Here is a 19,642-nt window from a genome sequence, read left to right as displayed (position 1 = left end):
GGATTAGAGGATCTGTGCTGCCCGCAGTCAGTTCCTCCTAAGAGCTTAAAAATGGTTCTGCTCTCCCTAACTGTCCACTGGCCCCTGCTCTCTTATAGATATGGCGACTCCTGGCACAGCCCTGATGGCCAGAGGTGCTGTGCCTTTATCCCTGCTAGTTCTTCCTCCTCTGGTTATCCTTCCACTTCCTCCCTGCCCTCTTCTTCCTTTCCCTCCTCCTCCCCCTCCTCCTACTACTCCCCTGGCTGTCGGGTCAGGCAGGTGGCCTCCAGCCCTGCGCAGCCACAATCCTCCAGAGGGCACAGGCTCAGTAAGGTGTCTTTTTCTAAAGGTAGCTCATAGTAAGTAAACAGCATCGGCCAGACCCCGTGCAGTTGCTTCTTTTAGTGTGCCCGCAGTCTGACTCGTGAGTCTGCTTGTTGATGTTTTGAAGTGAACTTTGCATTTTTGAGATGTTTGACTGATCATTCAGTGTCATGTCTGATACTGTGATTGCATGGCTTTCTTAAGAAAAAATATAAAAATATATAAATATGCTTGTCCTACTTCCTCCTCAACTGCCACATTGTCATCCAGTGGTCACATTTCTCCGCAGTCTTCCTTTACTGTCAAGATTTTGTTTGTTTTTGTTTGTTTGTTTTTTCCCTCCACTCTTTGCCCATGCGCTTTCATTCACCACTGACCTTTGCCCCCCTCTCATGCACAGATGTCTCCCAGAGTTTGAGTGGCGAGGATGTGATAGGATGGCATGCCCCCCTGGGTATTTAGAGAGGTGTGGTGGTGCTTCCTATGCTACTGACCAGGAAAATTATCCCCTCCCCCCCAATAATCAAAGTCACAGGAGAGAAGAAAGGGTGAGAAAGTGTAAAAACTTCCCCACATGGTGATGGTGATGTGTTAATTTTTATGCATAGCAGGGACTGACAGAAAGCACCAGATCATTTGATTTCACTGACGAACTTTGGTGCCTCGTGGTGGTGGTGGGAGAGCACTTGTGTGGCAAAGGGAAAATGTGACCCCTGAGCACTGTTGCATTGGAAGGCCATGTGTTTGTGTATAGACAGCTATTGTGTCTGTGTGCATCTGCCTTATAACTGGGTGAGAATGTTTGACCCTGGCTTTGAAATCAGCATTCACATTACAAAATCTGAAACACAGGTGATGGCTCACATTGCTGTTTTATATTGACATTTTACCTTTGTAGTTTAGATGCACAGCCCAGGGTTAATCGATTCTAACCCCGTAGTCAGTCACAGTCAGCAGTTTGCAGCCTAATGTGTTTGTTTTGTGTGTTCATTACAGATCCTATATAGATGTCAGCCAAATGGACTCCCACATCAACAGCCAAATGCACACTAACATGGACCCCGAAGAACAGCTTTACTGGCATGAAGACTCAAAACCAGGAACAATAGTTTAGCCGGATACCTTACAACTGTGCAAAAACTTCACCTTGACAAAACGTCACTGTGCCTTAAACTGCACTTACCTGTTTTGTAATTTCCTTGTAAAAGGAACCCAAAGAATGAAGGAATTTAACTTCTGTGGAACTCAGCACGTTAAATGAAGTATTCTCATTTCTGGATCTCTTGAACGCAGTTGCCAAACTGATGCCCATCCCTGTATTTTAAATCACAACAAGAACCCCATTGGAGTGTCTAATCATGGGGTTGCGAGTGTTTGTAGTGATGGGACCTGTGCACTGAAACTATACCAAGCCCTGCAGTGGACTGAATGGTATAGCAAAGGGTATAGCATTACTCTTTAGAGATACTGAACCAAGGACGAAAACTGTCTCTCTAAGAGGATACCGAGCGGCAATGAACAAAGAACATGACTGATCCTGTTGTGCTACTTGCACACTCATATGAACACTGTAACCATGAAGGATTAGACACGGATTTATAAGGTCATTAATGAAGCACTGAACTCGTTAAATAGGAGTCGAGAGAAAAGGCTACTTCCGGAAACATTCTGCAGTCACCTGATCCACGTTTCTATTACAACATCTGTTACCGTTCCGGTCTCTACACTCGTTTGTCATTTACAAAGTATTCAGTTTGCTTCACTGTCAATACTTACACCATAATTGAGCCAAATGCTTATTTGTTGCACCACTTAAGTATTACCTGAGTCACCAGTTTCGAATATTACTGCCTCTGTGGGAAGACAGAAAAACCAGTTTTGTTTTGTTTTGAACATGGTTATTTCATCCATGCTGGAAATCATGGACTGGTGCTCCAAATTTCTCTCAAGAGATTAAAACTGTGTAAATGTTGGTATGTAAATACACTGGCTTAGTCTTTTTTTATTATTTTAGAGCATTTTTATGTATTTGAAAAGCATGTAATATATAGTAAACAATTATTGTTAAGCTGGTTCTTAGTAATTTGTATAATTACAATGGTTTGGATTAAAAAAAATTGAATTTCCCAGTGCTTTTGTTTGTGGGTGATATTTATTTAAAACTGAGCCTTCGAAGCGTCTTATCCCCCTTAGTGCAGGACAACACAGGATTTAAATCCAAATCCTTTGAATTAGCTAAATGAACGTCTGCTGGGCCAATTCAGTTAATGAAATTGGGTATAAAAGTGCAATAATCACCACTTCCAGAAGGAAAATAGGTAGAAAACCTAAAGTGTCATTTACATTTAATGACTGCAGAACACAACACAAATGAGTTTTCCTCATATAAATGGTTTGGAAGCTGCTTATCTGGTGTTCATTCAAGGAAGCAGATTATAGTAAGAGAGATAACTCTAAAGTACTGGGTTTTTTTCTTTTGAGCATCTTAAGAATGAATGAATACAGAGCTGCAATCACTCATAATGACAGTCAAGTGTGAATAAATGAGCCGGTTTTAGAAACTCACTGCTCTGCAGAGTTCTGTCGCTCTGCTGTACTTTCTCACTGCCTTGCTGTGTAACCAGGCGCTTTTTTGTGTGTGCGGGTTCTTAAGCTGTAAACCGACCAAACCAGTCTTTAAAGGCTGTCACACCCACTATGGGCTATAAAACCTCTCCTTGTGTCTTCTGTGTGAATGACAAGCTAGTGTTTATAGCATCAAACCCTCCCTGCAGGCATTCATGTTATGAGAAGTCTGTTTTACACATGTTATCCGAGCCCTCCTCCCTTCACATTGTACTATAACCTTTCACTACCATTCCCCTTCCTTTCCTTCCTGTGCTGCTGCACATTTTCTATCGATGTATCCTGCCTCGGGTCCCCTCTTTAAGACGGCCAGAGTTGAGCAGCTTTCCTTGCTCAGAGTGCCTCTCAGTTTTATGCTTCTTGAGCAAGCTCAAGGGAGGTCTTGGACAATTCCAGCTCCTCGGGCAGCGAAAGAGGGGGAGAGCTCTTCATCCAGCTGTCTCCCTGTCTCGGCCGCGCCACACCAGCTGTAGTTACACATCATGGGAGGCTGTTCCAGCTGACACTTCACTACATAAACAATAGATTTCTATTGACTTTCTCTTTATCTAAAACGCAACACACAAAACTCTTGTAATGCAGAGTGGATTAAGGCTGTACATGGACTCCAATACCTGTGTGACTAATGGAAACGTCAGTTACGCAAAGTATTGAAACCTGTCAAGTACTGGAAGTACTGGCATCAAATATCTGTATTACAAGTTCATTGACTGGTTTCTGATTTAAACCTGCACTAAACAGTGTTGAATAGTGTATTAGATTACCATGAGAACCATAGATTGTACATAAATGATCGACACAGCTCCTGGATCCTGAAGTGCCTTAGACCTGCATTCTGCATAGAGGCTTATGGGGAAAAACAACCCTTGGGGCAAACTAGGGAAGAGAGTGGTTGGAGACTGCAGCACAACCCAAACTATCATGAATGTGTGTAATGAACTCCTCACTTCGTGTCCTTGATGGGGTCGCTTCGTAGACAGGGACCATGTCTACGACCACTTGCTGTCAGTTGGCTTCTTCAAAAAGACTTTGGTGCCTTGATGTGGTGATAAAATGATAAGATGGAGTCAGTCTGCTATCAGTTTGCAACTGAATGAGGTCAAGTGGCAGTTACAAGCAATGTGTGAAAATACTGAAATGAACTATAATAAACTGCAAATGTGTTACAATCAACAATGGGAACAGAAATTTCAAACAGCTCCAGAAGGACAGTGATCCAAGTGGAAAATGACCCGCCTGCTGGGCAGCCTTGCTTTATATAGGTAATATAACCAGTATAACGGTCATATTTTGTGTATGACAACTCATGAGTGGGTACTGTCCGTTGATTTTCTGTCAGGTCCCCCCCCTCGTTCAGCAAGTCTGTTTCCAAAATGACAATAGCAATGGCGGAAACACACGCACGATGCCTGACAACTGGACTTAAATAAACAATGGGTGGCGTCATGGTGGCATGGTGTCCATCTTTTGTATACATTTTCTTTTGTGTAAATAAGTTCAAGGAAAAGAAAAACTCACCAAATCCCCTAAGCTCCATGGCTGTCCGTTTTAGGACCTTTCAGCTTCTTGTTTCTGCATTACAGCCCCGCAGCTAATATGTTTTAGTTCAGTTTCACTTTTTTCATTAATCCTTGATTTTCGTCAGTGCAGGCAGTTATATGATAAAGACTGTAATAGACCAGCTGTACACTGAGTGATTATTAAATATAGAATGTACAATGTTCCCAATGGTAGCACACACAGGAAGTGTCACACATGAAACACTAAACTGAGCAGCCACAGGGCTCAGCCAAACTGAGATTAAAATGGCTTGAAATCATGCTGTGCTTACTCCCCGAATCCTGCGACTTCCCCAGGATTCAGGGAGTAATGACTCTGACAAGCTATGAAAGGTGAACGACTGGATTAGCTGACCAGGTCACATGCTCTCACAGCTCATTCCTGTCTCTTCCTTCAAAAGGAGGCAACAGCAACAACAAAAAAAAACAAAAAGCCCATGGACAAACCGGAAGGTGGAACAGCTCACATGAGGATACAGCAGACTGCACAGGTCATGGTGGGTCATCATTAATGGGTCACATGATCGACTGTGGTGTAGGTGTAAGCAGCCGAGCTCTGCTGAATGACAGGCTGTTTGAGTTATGAGGCTAGCTAACCAGCTTAGCTAGCCACAAGCCAAAGCCTCTCAGGGAAAAGGAGGGGGGTGGGGACGCAGGGGTCAAGTGGAAGGCAGCACAGCAAGTACGCGTAACCATGCAAAAGCAAGCACTGTGTACTGTACATTGCTCAGTGACCCGTGCAAGAAGCGCACAGCAGGTGAAAGCAGCTGATTTTTGCCCAGAAATGCACAGAAACAAGATTTTGGTATTGTAGAGTGTAAAAGAGGCCTCACTCCTGGAGAGACTGTGAAGAAGAAAAGACCAAACACACACACACACCTGTTGGGTGTGCAGCAGCACACGTGCCGATACGATCTTCGCAGCAGCTGCATCAGCAGCTAGAACAAGGGCTTCCACTGTGCCCTCTGAGACATGACTTTACTTGACTAGACTGCCACCGGTGCTTATACTCACTCGTCCAAGTTTCACAATATGGATGCTGATGAAGCACCGCAGGACATAAATCAGTGCTGAAGTACAAAAAGGAGGGGAAACCCAGCAGCTGAGTCTAACTGAGCAATGCGAAGAGATCATCATCTACAGCAAACTTAGAAAGCAAAGGGTTAACATGGACCATCCTCTCGTTTTCCCCTCGCTGCCGCTTCAAACCGAATAACAGAGCATTAGGTTCTGGATGGATTCTTGTTATCTGCAATCAATTTTAAATGGAATCCAATAAAAGAGAAGCTGACACAGCGACTAAATCAGGTTTGGAGGTGAGTGAGTGCAGATGAATCTACTGTCAGCTCTCTGCACTATAATCTACTGCAAGCCCACTGATTAGCATTTGGGGTAAGTGGAGAGGAAAGTAAAGTTAACCAATCCATCACTGTCAAGATGAAGCACTCAAAGATTCAGAGGGAACACTGATGGTCACGGGTCACCTTTGAAGTCTTTATTTTACAATATTGACAAAGCAGTTTGACTTGAGACACAGCAGTCCTCTCTCTTTTGTCTACTTTTTATTTGGATGAGCATCGGGTGGGCTGGTGGACTGAAGCTGGTGTTACATTTTACGTGAGCAGATTATTCAATCCAGCCTCCGAGCTTCTTGGCAGTACAGCTAAACTGAGCGTGCACTCTTCATTCTTTGTTAAAAGGCAACACTCGTGCTGCTTTCGCAATTTTAGCTGAGTACAAACAGACAGGGCTGACGGCTGTTTCTGAGAATGATTGAACACAGATTTCGTACCCAGGGTTAAGTCTGCAGCTGGTTTTACAGGAACACTTGCACACTGCATAGCAGAGATGTGAGGCTGCACTCACACGCCCTCATCACTGTTCGGAGAAAGAAAAAAAAAAAAAAAAAAAGTACCCTGACGAGTTCTGGGTAGAGTGACAGAAGCCCTGAGGTAAAGATAAAGCCCTTTAGATAACAATCTTTCATTTTAAATCACAAGCTGTGCATGAAACTTCAAGGGGTTTAGACTGAGAGAGACAAACGTATGAAATCTAAGCAAAATTAAAAAAAATAAAAAGTCAAAATCTTTGGCGCACAGATGTGCATTTGGTTCTTCTCAAATCCAGTCACTCTTTAACTTTTAATTCAGAAAGTTGTTTATCTTTTGAATGGTTTCCTCCTGCTGACCCAGAGAATCCAGCAGAATGCCCATAAACGTCTTCTTCAGTCCAAATCCATCCATCTTGTTCTCCAGCTTATTCTGCATATTGCGTTTGCGACATGAAGCATGTGCAAATATTACTGAAAAACAAACCCGTAGAAAAATGTCAGCTGTAATATCACACTTTGAGGATCTGGAAAATGTGTTTCATTGATTTTGAAACATTTCATGATGTCACAAATGCAGTGATCATTATGCTCTGAAGAATTATTAGACATTCAATCACCCAATCCCCTCTGAAAGCCAAACTTACAAGTCAGGGGTAAAGTGATGGCCCACATGAATACCAAGATGCTCCCCAGCATGGAAATCAATATGCAGCTGGTAACCATGATCAAAATGATGAACGCTGAAGGTTTCTGCTTCTTAAAGTTGTTGATCGCAGCTCCGTTCTCCCCCACCCACACCGAAACCACGAACACGACCGACACCACGACTATGGCTATGAGCGTCTCCAGAGGTTTCAGGATCCTGCAAGGCAGCAGCATAGAACATATGAGGGCAAGTTTAAATAGCTTTGGCATACTGCTGAACTTGACGCCATGGTAACGACGTACAACCCTTGTGTGCAATATTCGTCTGCCCAACTCCAGGTCCTACCCCTCGGGTTATACCTCCTTATGTGCATTTTATAATATGTAAAATAACTTGTGTAAAGTGCGCTTTTCTACTGCTCAGCTTCACACGATTATGACACTCAGGTATACACAGACATACACAGCCAGTAAATAACTCATGTTCAGTCCAAGCATGCAAAAGGCCCACTTTCACTGTGTACATGCTGCATATAATGTATTTTGTCAGTATATTTATGTGATTTAAGGCTCTTTTTTTTTTTTTGCCTTAATGTCGTTATGCTTGCATAATGACAATAAACAGTCCCGAATCTTGAATCTGACATGCAGCTGGAGCACAGGCGCTGTTCTTGTGTGCTAACTGGCTCCATCAAGTGGTCAGATGCTGTGTGTGCAACAGCAACTGCTGAGTGGATCAGATTGGTTTACAAAAATCAAATCTCAGATTAGTTTAATTGTACGAAACAGCAGTAGGGGCAAATCAAGAAAAATTTAGCGAATAAAAAGAATTAGAATAAAGTCAAAATTTCAAGATTAGAGTCGCAATTCTATTTCGAGAAAAAAGTCGAAATGTGGAGATTACAGTTGTTCAAGACAAAATGCCACGGTTGCTCTGCCCTCTGAGTTGGTGAAACTACTTCAGAATCAGTTTTAGCAACAATGAAGGGAATGATTTCTCTTTTGAAACAGCTTGTAATGGACAGTTCGTAGGGCATCGATAGTTTCAATATCAGAGCATGTATGTTGTATCACACGCTGGCTGATCACTAACTCATGTACACAGGCAAACGTGGCAGTTTGTCTTGAAACAACTCCATTTTTCTTAATGTGCCCCTAATACTTATAAGTGTGTGTACACTTGGGATGATTAATATTTTTCCACTGAAACTGAGAAACGCCCCTTGTTGTTTGCAACCTGATGCCACTAAACCTGTTTCATAAAAGAAAAATGGAAAAGTTGTGAAATGCAAACAAAACAAAAACAGACAAAAAAAAAAAACCCCAAACAACTCTGGTGGAACATTTCACACTAAAACTTAGAAATATGACTTGATAGAAAACAAGCATCCAAAACAGGTTGAGTTTGCCCGAAGTGTTGCTGTTAAAAGATTCAGAGAAGACAGTCCAAAAGTGTGGGGGTGTCACCGAGTTAGCTGTGACCTCTTCAGACCCTTGCGCAACACTGCATAATAGCACAGGAACACTTCTAAAAACTACTGATGAGAAATAAATTTTAAACTGGTGCATCCACAAATGCAAGTTAAAACTGCATATAAGCAAAACCAGAGCTGTCCTCTTTGCGCTGACCACATTCAAGATGGACTGGAAAACTGTGCTGTGGATATTCTCAGGGCTAAAGAGGAAAAGCAGAATCAGTGATGGTATCAAGGTGTGTTAGCGCACATGTGCATGCCTTCATGCATGTGTGAAGGCCCTGATAACACTTAACGATTTAAATACTTGGAGCAACATATACTGCTATGCACATGATATCCTTTTCTTTTTCTTGTTTCATGGAAACTACAGACAGTGCAAAAGATGCCAAACCACATTCTTCAACAGCAGGGCTGCTAAACTGGCTCGTCGGCGGCTCAGATGTCTCACACACTAAAAACATTTAGAGCACTATGGAACAGAAAATAGAATTAACTTTTGTGAGGCTGAAATCTTACAAATCCAGGATAGGACAATCTGAGCATTTATTACATTTTCAAAACACAATAACACTTCTCATTGTCCAAATTTGATATAATCACATTGTCTAAGGTTTAAATAAATCAGCAGATTGAAGCATTCTATTCTCATCTCCATCAAGACATCAAGATATCTCTTGTGCCTGTGCAGACATATTTGCTTTGTGATAGATCCAGCCTTGGCACGACGACAGTGATGCCACCAGGCCAAGTCCATGACCTCAGTAAATGTGGCTAGTGGCCTGCTAAGCAACTTAGTCAGGCTTTGTTGGATTACTGGCATCAAAAAAGCTCAAGAAAACTTCAGGAAACACGGCTTGATGAAGGTGGAAGCGGTTAAAATGTAGCATGATCAACTCATTGTCATATGCAGATGTTCGTCCTTTTATAGCAGAAAAGTTCATCTCCACAAAGTCCACAGAGGCTCTTTGGGCATTCTGTAGTACTTTTACTTGGAACTTTTCCTTTTGCAGTGACTTTTTCTTTTAATGTCTTGTTACAGTCACCTCATCTATACTTTGACGGTTTAGCTCTACTTCCTCATATTTAGCTCTATTGTTTAGTCAACATGGAGAGCTGATTTCTTGCTAATTTGTAGGAATGTTGCTCTAATCCTGAAAATCCTCTTCTTCTTGTAGGTTTGGTCTACAGGTATAATACTGAGTACACTGCACATAGTCCCTACTTAATCTGCCTACACTGACTTTTAATACTTCTTTGGTAAGCTTGCAAAAATGCCTTCAAACCGTACAAACAGTATAATATTACACTGATTTATCATATATCATATACAATAACACTATAAAACAACTGACTTTCACAAACACACAGCACAGAGACTGTTTGCTCTACACTGAATGGAAATAGCATCACAGGGTTTTCTGATGTTAAGTGGTTAAGCCATTCTGTCCAACTTGTTTGAACTTTGACACGTCTGAAAAACCAGACGTGTCAAAGTTCTCCCTGACAAATTTTCCAGTGCTCACTAATCAGGAGACTGGGGGCCTCTGATTAAGTTGCTGTTTTATCACCAGTGCTATCTGCAATATAACAGCTGACCAGAAGGCTTATGGGGCTTTCATGACCACAGCAACAGTGTTGTGGCACAGCTCAGTGGACATCATTATTTTTAGCAGGCTGGGCTTTAGAAGGGGGGGGGGGGGGGGGTAGTGAGAAGCAAAGCCAGGATGTTTTAGATCAGAGATAATATATGTCACATCTACCTTGTATGTAGTTACAAGATAATAGACGACTTCAGAAAATTCCTTTGCATAGGCACGTGTCTGTGCATGGATCTTGTTTTAAGTTATTCTACTTAAGTCCATTCTCAAAATTGTTTGCAGATACCTGTTTCACTGTTTAGAGCAGCCCCCACAAACGCAGGCTGTTTCTCAACTATAGAGTTAATATATGTGCATTTTAACACTGCTTAAATTACATTCTCATTTAATGATCGGTCGTTGGTTCTGGCACCAAAGAAATAAAAGTTCATATTCAGAATATAACAATAGCAGTGCATCACAGTCATTGTACTTTATGCGAGCTGGGTAAATAAACAAAAAAGACGAAGTTCTCTGATATAACATTACTTACCCGACGAGGAGGAAAACGGAGGTGACCAAAGACAGATAATTAGTTTGATAATAAAGCAGGTTGCTGACGACTCTGTTGTTCCATTTCGTAAAATCTTTGTCTGGTTTTGCGAATCTATTTGAGCCCGGAAAGAAGTCGGTCCACGGTCGGAGCGGTGCCACCTCCACCCTAGCCATCACTTCTGCCCCCTTTACTAAATCTGACAGCGCACAGAATCTGACAGACAATCGCCCTTAACTTCAAACCAGAATCTCGCGAGACTTGTTGTTGCACGTTCGTTAAAAACACTGCCTGACGAAACCTCGCGCTATTGGCTAGTAAAGTGCCCGGTATGGAAACTCTTCCGGCCAGCTTTCACGAGAGATAACAGGACGGTGTTATGGGAAATAGTGGCGATTTATGCGCATATAATCTCCTTGTTAAGTTGTAGGTCAGTTTGTCTGTTGTTTTTGGTTACACATACGTTGGCGTGGAAAAACATCAACGTGAAATGTTCACGAGAGCTGCTCGAGCGCAGGAGCATGCGTTCAGTGACTCATAGCTAGCTAGCTCGATAGAAGTAGTGATACACAACCAAGCAGCAGCCCGTGACAACGTGTCTTTTGTCTGTGCAGATGTGGAGCAGGTTACTGAGTCCTCGTGTGAGTGGTAGAGCAAGTTTGTGTTGGAGAAGCCTGTTTACCATGCAGCTAAAGACCAGCGAGTTCCAGTCCCTGTTCACTGATGGACTGAATGGATTGGCAGGTGAGGCACAGCTGCGGAAGGACACGTGCTAGCTGCACGGTCACTTAAACCTCTGAGTTTTCGCCTATTTGTGAAATGTTAATACCCGTGCACAATGACAGAGTGACTGACAACTTGATCACTTCCTATTAAAAATAAATGGGGACACTCGGAGAGCAGTTAAGTAACGAAGACCGCCCGTCGGTCTGTTACTTACTTTCTTATACAATTAATTATTAATGCAGTTTTTATTCAACATCGAGGTTTTTTATTAGGTACAGGTTTATTGTTTTAATGCATTGCGCTTCCATGGCGAGAAATTGAGTTTACTATACCGGAAAGAAGGGTTTGATGATGGTTCTTCTATGTTGATAGTAATAATTGCTTTATTTATTTAGTATTAAAACAGAAAGCTTGGAAATTGGGACCAAATATAAAACGGGATTTAAAAAGAAAATAAATATTAAGACAGAAAAAGCACTGCATCAGAAACGTATTATATTGTAAGAGCCAAAAAACACACGAAGCACTCTGAGAGCCCAAATCTCCACCAAGGCAGCTCACTCGCTGGACAGTAAGAAACACTTTTAAATAGCTCTGTGTAGCATTATTATTGTTTTGACCTTCAGATCAATCTACTAACCTTGAATGAGAGGTTTAAAGCCCAAATGGGACATGAAATTCTAAATCTTAATACAGTGCTAACCACACTTGTAAAAATCATAGTTTCTAAGTTATAAAGCTTTTTGTCAGTTTATGACCAACAAGTCATTAAGTTGACCTTGAAGACCTCAGTGGGTCTAAGCCAAAATTTAATGGATATCATAATTAATGTCAAACTTTTGAGCTATCGTGTTTACAGACAGAAATACACACGTGCATAAACAGTACCAGAAACACAAGCTCCTTGAACGAAAGCAAAAGAGAATTAAAAACCAAATGAGAATATAAAGCAGCAATAAGAGGGCGAAAGACAAACCAGAGAGATCAATGATGTCACAAAAGCAAGTTTATAAAAATGTGTTTTTTCTAGTGATTTCAAGTAGTCACCAATTTTACCTTATCTCCTTGGGCAGATTGTTTTCGAAAGCTTGGGGCTGTGATGGCAATAGCACGGTCACCTTTAGATTTAAGTCTTGACTTTAGAGCAACCAGAAGGGCCTCAGCTGCTTTAAAAGTGACTAGTAAAATAATTTAAAACTTTTAAAACACATTATAAAACATGTAGAGAGGTAGAAGCAGAGCTGCTGCATTTTAATCTGGTTGGAGGCGAGACTGACTTTTCATTTATGCCAGAATGATTGAATAGCCTGTGGATGTTATTTTGAAGAAGCCGGGCCAAATAGGTTTTCAACGTTTGCGTGAAAAGTCACCAAGTTATAAGAAGCTGTCATTCCCTGATGTTGTCCCTCAACCTGCCTGAATAAATCCTGTTGATTAAAACAGCCATAGACCCTTTTTTCACATATTTTGATGGTATGAAAAGCAGAGTTGGATTTAAGTGGGAGGCACGTCAGTAAAACATGATAGTGAACTAATCAAAAACAGAACATACCCCAGAGTGACTGATTTAACTGATATTTGTGATGATGGCTGCATTTCAAACTTCACTTTAGCATCTTTGATGCAGTGCTTCACAGATGATGCAACTGTTCTTTCTCTTCTGTGTCAGAATGTCTGCTTCAGGACCAAAGCAGTGTGTAAAACTTGCCCCCTTTTTTTTTTTAAAGGTATATTTAGACGAGAAAGAGATCATGAGATGTAAAACTCCCTGTTTTATTAACAGACTAAGGATGAAATAGTTAAAATTTTTAAACTTATCAGGTGATTTGCAAGATAGCAAATACACTGCAGAGGTCAAAACAACCTCCAGGCACAACTTCTGAAAAGTTTCCTGAGTGTGTTTGCACGGTTTTTCCAGAGGTGTTTGAGAAACACCAGCATGAGCTGAGGATAGCTGGAGGTGCTGTGCGGGATCTGCTGTCTGGGAAGCGGCCTGAAGATGTGGATTTTGCTACCACAGCCACTCCAGAGGAGATGAAGCACATGTTTCAAACGGCTGGGATCAGGATGATCAACAATAAAGGAGAGAAGCACGGGACTATCACTGCACGAGTAAGAGGCTCTGCTGTGTAACGCTGATGAAGTCTTTCATTTGTCTAAATAATGCTAAAAGCTGTTTTGAACACAGTGTTAAACTTAACTGTCAGCGACTGCTTAACCAAACTTGCTGTCCTGGTATAGTTATGGTAGCTAATGTTGTTTGAAAGGAACAATAACTTTATTACTGATTTCTTAGAAAATGTATATTTTCTGTCTGTTTTTGTCTAATAGAAAATAAAATGCACTTAAGAAAATAATAAGTATTTAGACAGCTACATTTGAAGTGTACTCTATAGATAGATGCTGGGTGTCATTTTTAAAGATTCGCATGAGGTTCAGATTTTAGAGTTGGTGTTTATGGTAAATATGGGTGAAGGGGAGGTCATGTGAGTTAACAAGGCAAGAATTAGTGAAGCTTAAAAATGCATCGCAAATATTAGAGCTAGTTTGTCCAAATCAACACTTGTGATGATTCTTAAAATAAAAACCAAATGAAAAAAAAACAAGCCAGTCAAACAAGGTTTTAGGCTGAATGAGCTTTCTTCATAATTAGGATTAAGAATTAAATGTTTTAAAATTTAAATGAACAAATCAAAAAGTTCGTCTCATACAGTAGCTGTTTTATATTTTAAGGTAAATAACCTACAGAATTACAAACTAAAAGTGTAATTGTCCAGATTCTTCACATCTGTTTATGACCACGTGGTCATGTGAGGGTCAGTTATAATGGTGGAATAAAGTAAGTGTGCAAATATAAAGTAAATACGTGAGCAAAGATTGTGATGATTCACTGAGCAGCCAGCTGCATCATCAGTCTGATCAGTCAAATCTTAAATCTTAATGGAAAGATTGTAATGGTTGAACGGCCCTGATGCATAAATAAGCAGCCCACTAACAGGATGATCTTGATGAGTGTTTCCTTTATTGGGTGTTTGCAGCTGCACAATGAGAGCTTTGAGGTGACCACACTGCGAGTGGATGTTCAGACTGATGGACGTCATGCAGAGGTGGAATTCACAACTGACTGGCAGAAAGACGCTGAGCGGAGAGACCTCACCATTAACTCCATGTTTCTGGGTAATTTCCCTTCTTCTCCACTGAGCCTAAAAATGGACTGTACAAAGAATTGATAACACTGAGCTTCTTTCACCTGTACCTTCACCTTCACCCAAAATCTAAAAACCATTTTCATCTAGCACGTTTTATTTTTTTTTAATTATGATGTTTCAAGTATTGTACAGCTGTGATAATGGGACAGATTCACCATTTAAGAAATAAATCTGGTCTCCAGAAAAGTGAAGCCAAAATTAGGAATGTGTTCTTGGTGTTTTTCCTGAAATCTGTTAACTGATGCTTGACAGTGAGTTCAAAAGGAAGCTTAAGCCACAGGAAGCACTCGAGCAGGTTGTCCAGAATTTTCTTGGCAATCACAGAGCAGAGAACTTGAGTTTGTATTGAGAATAAACACATTAAAACAGTTTTGGAAGTACTTAAAATGTCAGAAATTATGTTGCTATATTGATATTTAAAAATGTCAAAACATCAGTGATGTGCATCTCAAACCTGCCATGCAAGCTTAAATTAGTTTTCATATGCGAAATCAATGTAAAAACAAACAAATTAAAGAGAACTAGAAGAAGAGTCGGTCTGAAGTTCCCAGTTGCAACCAAAAAGTATTGTTTTTGCATTCCAATTTTTTTGTGACAAGTTGTGTGACTCTGCTTCCTATAACAGGTCTGGACGGCACATTGTATGATTATTATCGTGGATATGAGGACCTGCAGAACCGTAAAGTGCGGTTTGTTGGCAGCGCTGAACAAAGGATCAAAGAGGACTACCTGAGAATACTACGATATTTTAGGTAACTTTCTCATTTCTTTTTGTATCTACTTGAGACTGTGAAGTTTAAAAAGCAGATTGTCTTCCTTGTTTGACGTGAGCCTACTAACCACCTCACTCCCATCATTTTGTCGCAGGTTTTACGGCCGAGTTGCTTCGGAGCCCGGTGACCACGAGTCTGAGACACTGACTGCCATCAGGGAAAATGGTCACGGACTGGGCGCTATATCGGGAGAGCGAATCTGGGTGGAGCTAAAAAAGTTGGCGGTCGGGAACCATGCTGCTCACCTGCTACAGCTGATCTATAGCCTGGAACTGGCTCAGTACCTTGGTGAGAGAGGGAGGGCACGGCTGGGTGTCTTAATAATTAATAACTCCAGATAAAAAATGTTTATATGTTTATGTTCAGCTGTTTTTAAAAAGAAGAAAAGGTAAATCTGACATTTTAAGAGTTTTTCACATTATATCCAGCACTACCAAAGATGAATTAGAAAAATTAATTATTTAAAAAAGGAAATCATGATGGTTGCAGCTCAGATGTCAACATTAGTTTTTCCCTGTAGGTTTTTTTTTTTTTAATTTTATGTATTTATTTAGCTGACGGTTACACATACACTCATACTCATAGAACTGGTTATTATTTGTGAAATATGCTTTTTGTAGACAACATTTTTTACCCAATATGGTCAAATTTGACCTCTTTGTGTAGAGCATGGTATCCCTTTTGCCTTGGCACGGATCCTTCTTAAAAGTGGGCTGAGGGGATGGCAGTGAAATCATTGTTTTCTTAGCATAGGTCTGGACATAATGGATCAAATGTGCCAACCTTTTTCTTGCAATTTGCAGCTGTTTATAACTGGGAGAAAGTTTTGGTTTCCTTCCCTGAGATAAAGAGGATTAAGTGCCTCCTGATGTCTGTGGTCCTCTGAGCTCTATTATTGTCTCGTATCTAATAAGGTTCTATTTCCTCTGATTTAACTCTTGTTAAATTAGTATTTAATAGGATTGAGGGAGAAATCATTCTACCAAACATTTTCTGTCTTGTTACACGTCAGTTCTGGTCACTCCCTCCTGTCCCTGCTGCTCCTCAGGGTTACCTCCAGATGGCGATATTGACGAGATGAAGCGAGTGTGGCAGAACGCCAAAGACCGCTCTCCCAAACCCATGACCATCCTGGCTGCTCTGTTCCGCTCCCCAGAGCAGGTGGAAAAGATGGACATCCGATTGAAGGTGTCCAGAGAGGAGAAGAACCTGGCACTGTTTCTGGTCAAATACAGACGGGAGCTCTGCAAGAGAGAAGATGAGCCAGACAGCCTCAAACCTTTCACTGACTTTATTATTGACGTAAGTTTCTTCTTCTTCCACTCAGTCTGTACAGAGAATATTATTTCCAGACCAATGTGGTCACTGATATTAGTCACATATGTGTTTAAAAAGCCAGTTTCACAGACATTAATTAACCCTTTGAGTCTGTGAATGTTCCCTACCATAGCCTGTGTCGCTAATGTTCAAGAGTTGCCAGCCTGCAGCCGTCATTCACAACAGACTGCAGCATGTTCTCATCCGACTGTTACGGCTTTGTTTTCAGAGGCAGGAAGTATTTAGGAAATGTGTGGCATCGTTAACCAGAGCTGAACCAAAACCACTGCTGATCTTTGATGAAATATTTATCTTTGCAATGTTTGTAGAATAAAAAAAAAAAAAGTTTCCAAAACACTCTGCTAGTTCTTTCTGTAGTTAGTGCATCTTTCACAAACCGTAGCTCAACTTCAGTTTTAGTTGTAGCAGTATTTTTTTAAAACTGTCATTGAAGTTCTTAAAGACATAAATATGAAATTGTGTTTAGATTTGCTAATTAGACACATGATTCCACATTCAAGCTAAAGTATAATAGACAATTTCAACACTATAAAGCCTACATTATTGACATTCTACACTTTCTTTATATTTCCATGTATAACTAGACATACATGCTGGGCAGTATTTATAAGGGAATAGTATTGTCTTTTATATGTAGTTATTTTGTTTTCTTTGTTCTTTTTAAATGTACTTGAAGTTTAGTGCAGTAAAATTAACACATTTTAGGGACTAATTGAAAAAAAAAAGTGTTGCCAATGCAAACAAAGGCAGCAGGATTTTACAGATAAGACATTTTATGAAAGTTTAACCCAACTTGACCGCAAAGAGAGATCAGAGGTACAAAGTACTGTGATATTTAGAATCCGTATATCAGTCGCTATATGCTTGTGGTCAGTACAAACAATGGTAGTAAGAACCATAGTTTTAAATGGCTCTATACAACATTATTATTATTACTTTGACTTTAAGATCAGTTTATTGGCCAGGGGTCAAATGCGACATATTTTAAATCTTTCTACAATATTTTCTATATGTTGAAACTACACACCGCACTTGTAAGTATTGTTTCTAAGTCATAAACGCTCCCGTGCTATGGAAATGTGCTTTGCTACCAGCGCGAGTAGTCGTGTCTTGAGCTGGTGACAAAACTAATTATGGAAACTAACAAACATACTGATTGTGACATGAAAGCCTCGTAAATGTCAAGATGAGGTAGATTTTTACAATGTTTTGTACACAGACAGTAAAGAGTATGACCATCAACAGGAAGTATCCTGAAGTTTAAAAAGAGCCATCAAGACATTTATGCAAATATAGCGAGTAAAGGAGGGAGTTGGTTTATTTCTGGTTTATTTAATCCAGTGACTCTTGCTTCATGTCATTCAATTAGTGAATGAAAATCAGCTGAACAAGTAAGAGTTTTAAGTTCCACCATTTAATGGTTGCAGCTTTCTTTAAAAAATAAAAAGTGATCGGTGCAGAGTCAGCTTAGGCCAGGAGGGCTGCCTGGTTTATAACATGCTGGTGGATCCCTGACTGTGAGCGAGGAAGTGAACATGTACAACACCTTGTAGGATTAAGCAATAATTGAAAGATGGCATGTTTACTGAATATATAAAAAGTCAGTTTGGGAGAGACAGTGTTCTGTTCTCACCATTTTTCTAAAGTTATTTTCAAAACCAAATTTAGTCGTTGTATCTTAAGCTGTCACTTTTTTTAGACTGTTTTTGTTCTTATATCTTTTAATTTAATTTTTGTTTTACTCAGGTTGACATTGATAAACAAAAACACAACCCTTCCATCACCAGAGGCACCACTGGATAAAGTAGACGGAGAAAGAACGAAGACTGGTTTCTCTGGTTTCTCACTGGGCTTGTCTCGCCTTATAGAGCAGATTTCTTTATTTGGGTTTTGCTGTGTGCATGTTGGTTTGACGTTGGCTGAGAGTCAGTTGGAAAAATGTGCAGCTGCATATTTTTAACCACTCAGGATTTAAGAGAATTTGAGTCAAAACGGTGGCGACAGTTTAAGATTTGTCTGCTTTTGTTGCCAGACCGCTGTCAGTCAAACCTGATCAGACCACAGTGTCCTGAACAGTTCAGCCAAGTATTTACTGTAAATGGTAAACCTTTCTTACTGTTGCTTGTGACTGGGATGTTCTAGAAAATCCCTCTGTGGTTACTTCGATTCACACACATGTCGCATCCTTTCAGAGTCGGGAGCTGGATTCCCAGAGTAAAGTGTGCGAGCTGCTCAAGTACAAAGGTGAGGAGAAGCTCCTGTCAGAGCTGAGCAGATGGTCCATCCCTCGCTTCCCCATCAGCGGGCACGATCTGAGGAAGCTGGGCATCACCTCGGGCAAAGAGATAGGCGCCACCTTACAGAAGCTCCGTGACATTTGGAAGAAGAGTCATTACCAGATGGACAAAGATGAACTGCTGAGTTATGTAAAGCTATAAACAAGCAGAGGAGCAGAAATGTTTTTGTTGTGTTTAGATGGTAATCACATGGACGCTTGATGCTGCGACTGCACTGCTCCTGGGTATTGTTTGAGCAGCCTGATGCTCAAACAATCAGAAAGGACGCTACGGTGAGTGAGACATGAAATCGGGCGGAAAAATGCTCTTTAGCCTGAGCCTGCAGCCTTGGGCCACTATTGTTGATGCTCAGCCAGTTGAATTCTCATCTTTTGCAGTAAACTCGCTCTGACCTGTAAAGGACGACAACACATGGAATAAATTCAGTTTATTCACAGTAGATGTTTATTTTCATTGTTCACATGATGATAGGAAGCAGAGGAATGTTTGTGTCTGTGGCTTTTTTATGTTGACTGTATTTCTGTTTTCTGTACAGATCATTTTACACTTCTACTAAAAGGTTGTTTTCATGGCTGCCCTTTTCTGCATGCTCTGTACAATAAAAGGTGGCCCCTGTGTGTGAATGCTAATGTTTCTGGCACTGTGAGAAATAAATTTTTCTGTGCTGGAGTGAGATTGCTCCTCCCTCCCACAGAGATGAGACATAAAACCCGCTGATCTCCTTT

At 40.7% G+C, this 19,642-nt stretch overlaps 3 protein-coding genes across 11 annotated transcripts in view; 2 read left to right on the top strand and 1 right to left on the bottom strand.

Moving 5' to 3' along the window:
• Positions 1 to 2,438, top strand: part of frmd4ba (FERM domain containing 4Ba) — a 41,903-nt gene extending 39,465 nt beyond the window's left edge. For 2 of the 8 annotated variants that reach the window (XM_080302075.1, XM_026168877.2), the window contains exons 23-24: positions 707 to 854; positions 1,303 to 2,438. In XM_080302075.1, the coding sequence (XP_080158201.1) occupies positions 707 to 854; positions 1,303 to 1,359 (205 nt within the window). In that variant the 3' untranslated portion in view covers positions 1,360 to 2,438. Of the gene's footprint in view, positions 1 to 98; positions 342 to 706; positions 855 to 1,302 lie in introns of those variants that run through there. The other 6 variants (XM_080302076.1, XM_026168880.2, XR_013909315.1 and 3 more) reach the window with 5 other exon arrangements.
• Positions 2,439 to 5,963: 3,525 nt separating this feature from the next.
• On the bottom strand, positions 5,964 to 10,825 carry arl6ip5a (ADP-ribosylation factor-like 6 interacting protein 5a). The gene is made up of 3 exons (XM_026168882.2): positions 10,575 to 10,825; positions 6,966 to 7,183; positions 5,964 to 6,792 (listed from the first exon to the last, which is right to left on the bottom strand). Exons 1-3 carry the CDS (start codon positions 10,748 to 10,750, stop codon positions 6,632 to 6,634), a joined length of 555 nt encoding a protein of 184 aa, XP_026024667.1. The 5' UTR covers positions 10,751 to 10,825; the 3' UTR covers positions 5,964 to 6,631.
• Positions 10,826 to 10,868: 43 nt separating this feature from the next.
• Positions 10,869 to 19,626, top strand: trnt1 (tRNA nucleotidyl transferase, CCA-adding, 1). Of its 2 annotated transcripts, none has more exons than XM_026168881.2 (8): positions 10,869 to 11,004; positions 11,189 to 11,318; positions 13,219 to 13,412; positions 14,339 to 14,477; positions 15,135 to 15,261; positions 15,377 to 15,570; positions 16,331 to 16,584; positions 18,813 to 19,626. In XM_026168881.2, the coding sequence occupies exons 2-8, from the start codon at positions 11,189 to 11,191 to the stop codon at positions 19,056 to 19,058; spliced, it is 1,284 nt and encodes a 427-aa protein (XP_026024666.1). In that variant the 5' UTR covers positions 10,869 to 11,004; the 3' UTR covers positions 19,059 to 19,626. The 2 variants fall into 2 exon arrangements, with proteins under 2 accessions (XP_026024666.1, XP_080158203.1); XM_080302077.1 differs by lacking the exon at positions 18,813 to 19,626 and adding an exon at positions 18,367 to 18,554.
• Positions 19,627 to 19,642: the final 16 nt, after the last annotated feature.

The sequence above is a fragment of the Astatotilapia calliptera genome, chromosome 5, assembly GCF_964374335.1.
Source record: "Astatotilapia calliptera chromosome 5, fAstCal68.1, whole genome shotgun sequence".
NCBI classification, from domain to species: Eukaryota; Metazoa; Chordata; class Actinopteri; order Cichliformes; family Cichlidae; genus Astatotilapia; species Astatotilapia calliptera.
The sequence above is the reverse complement of the archived record's forward strand: the minus strand, read 5'-3'. Positions and strand labels throughout refer to the sequence as shown.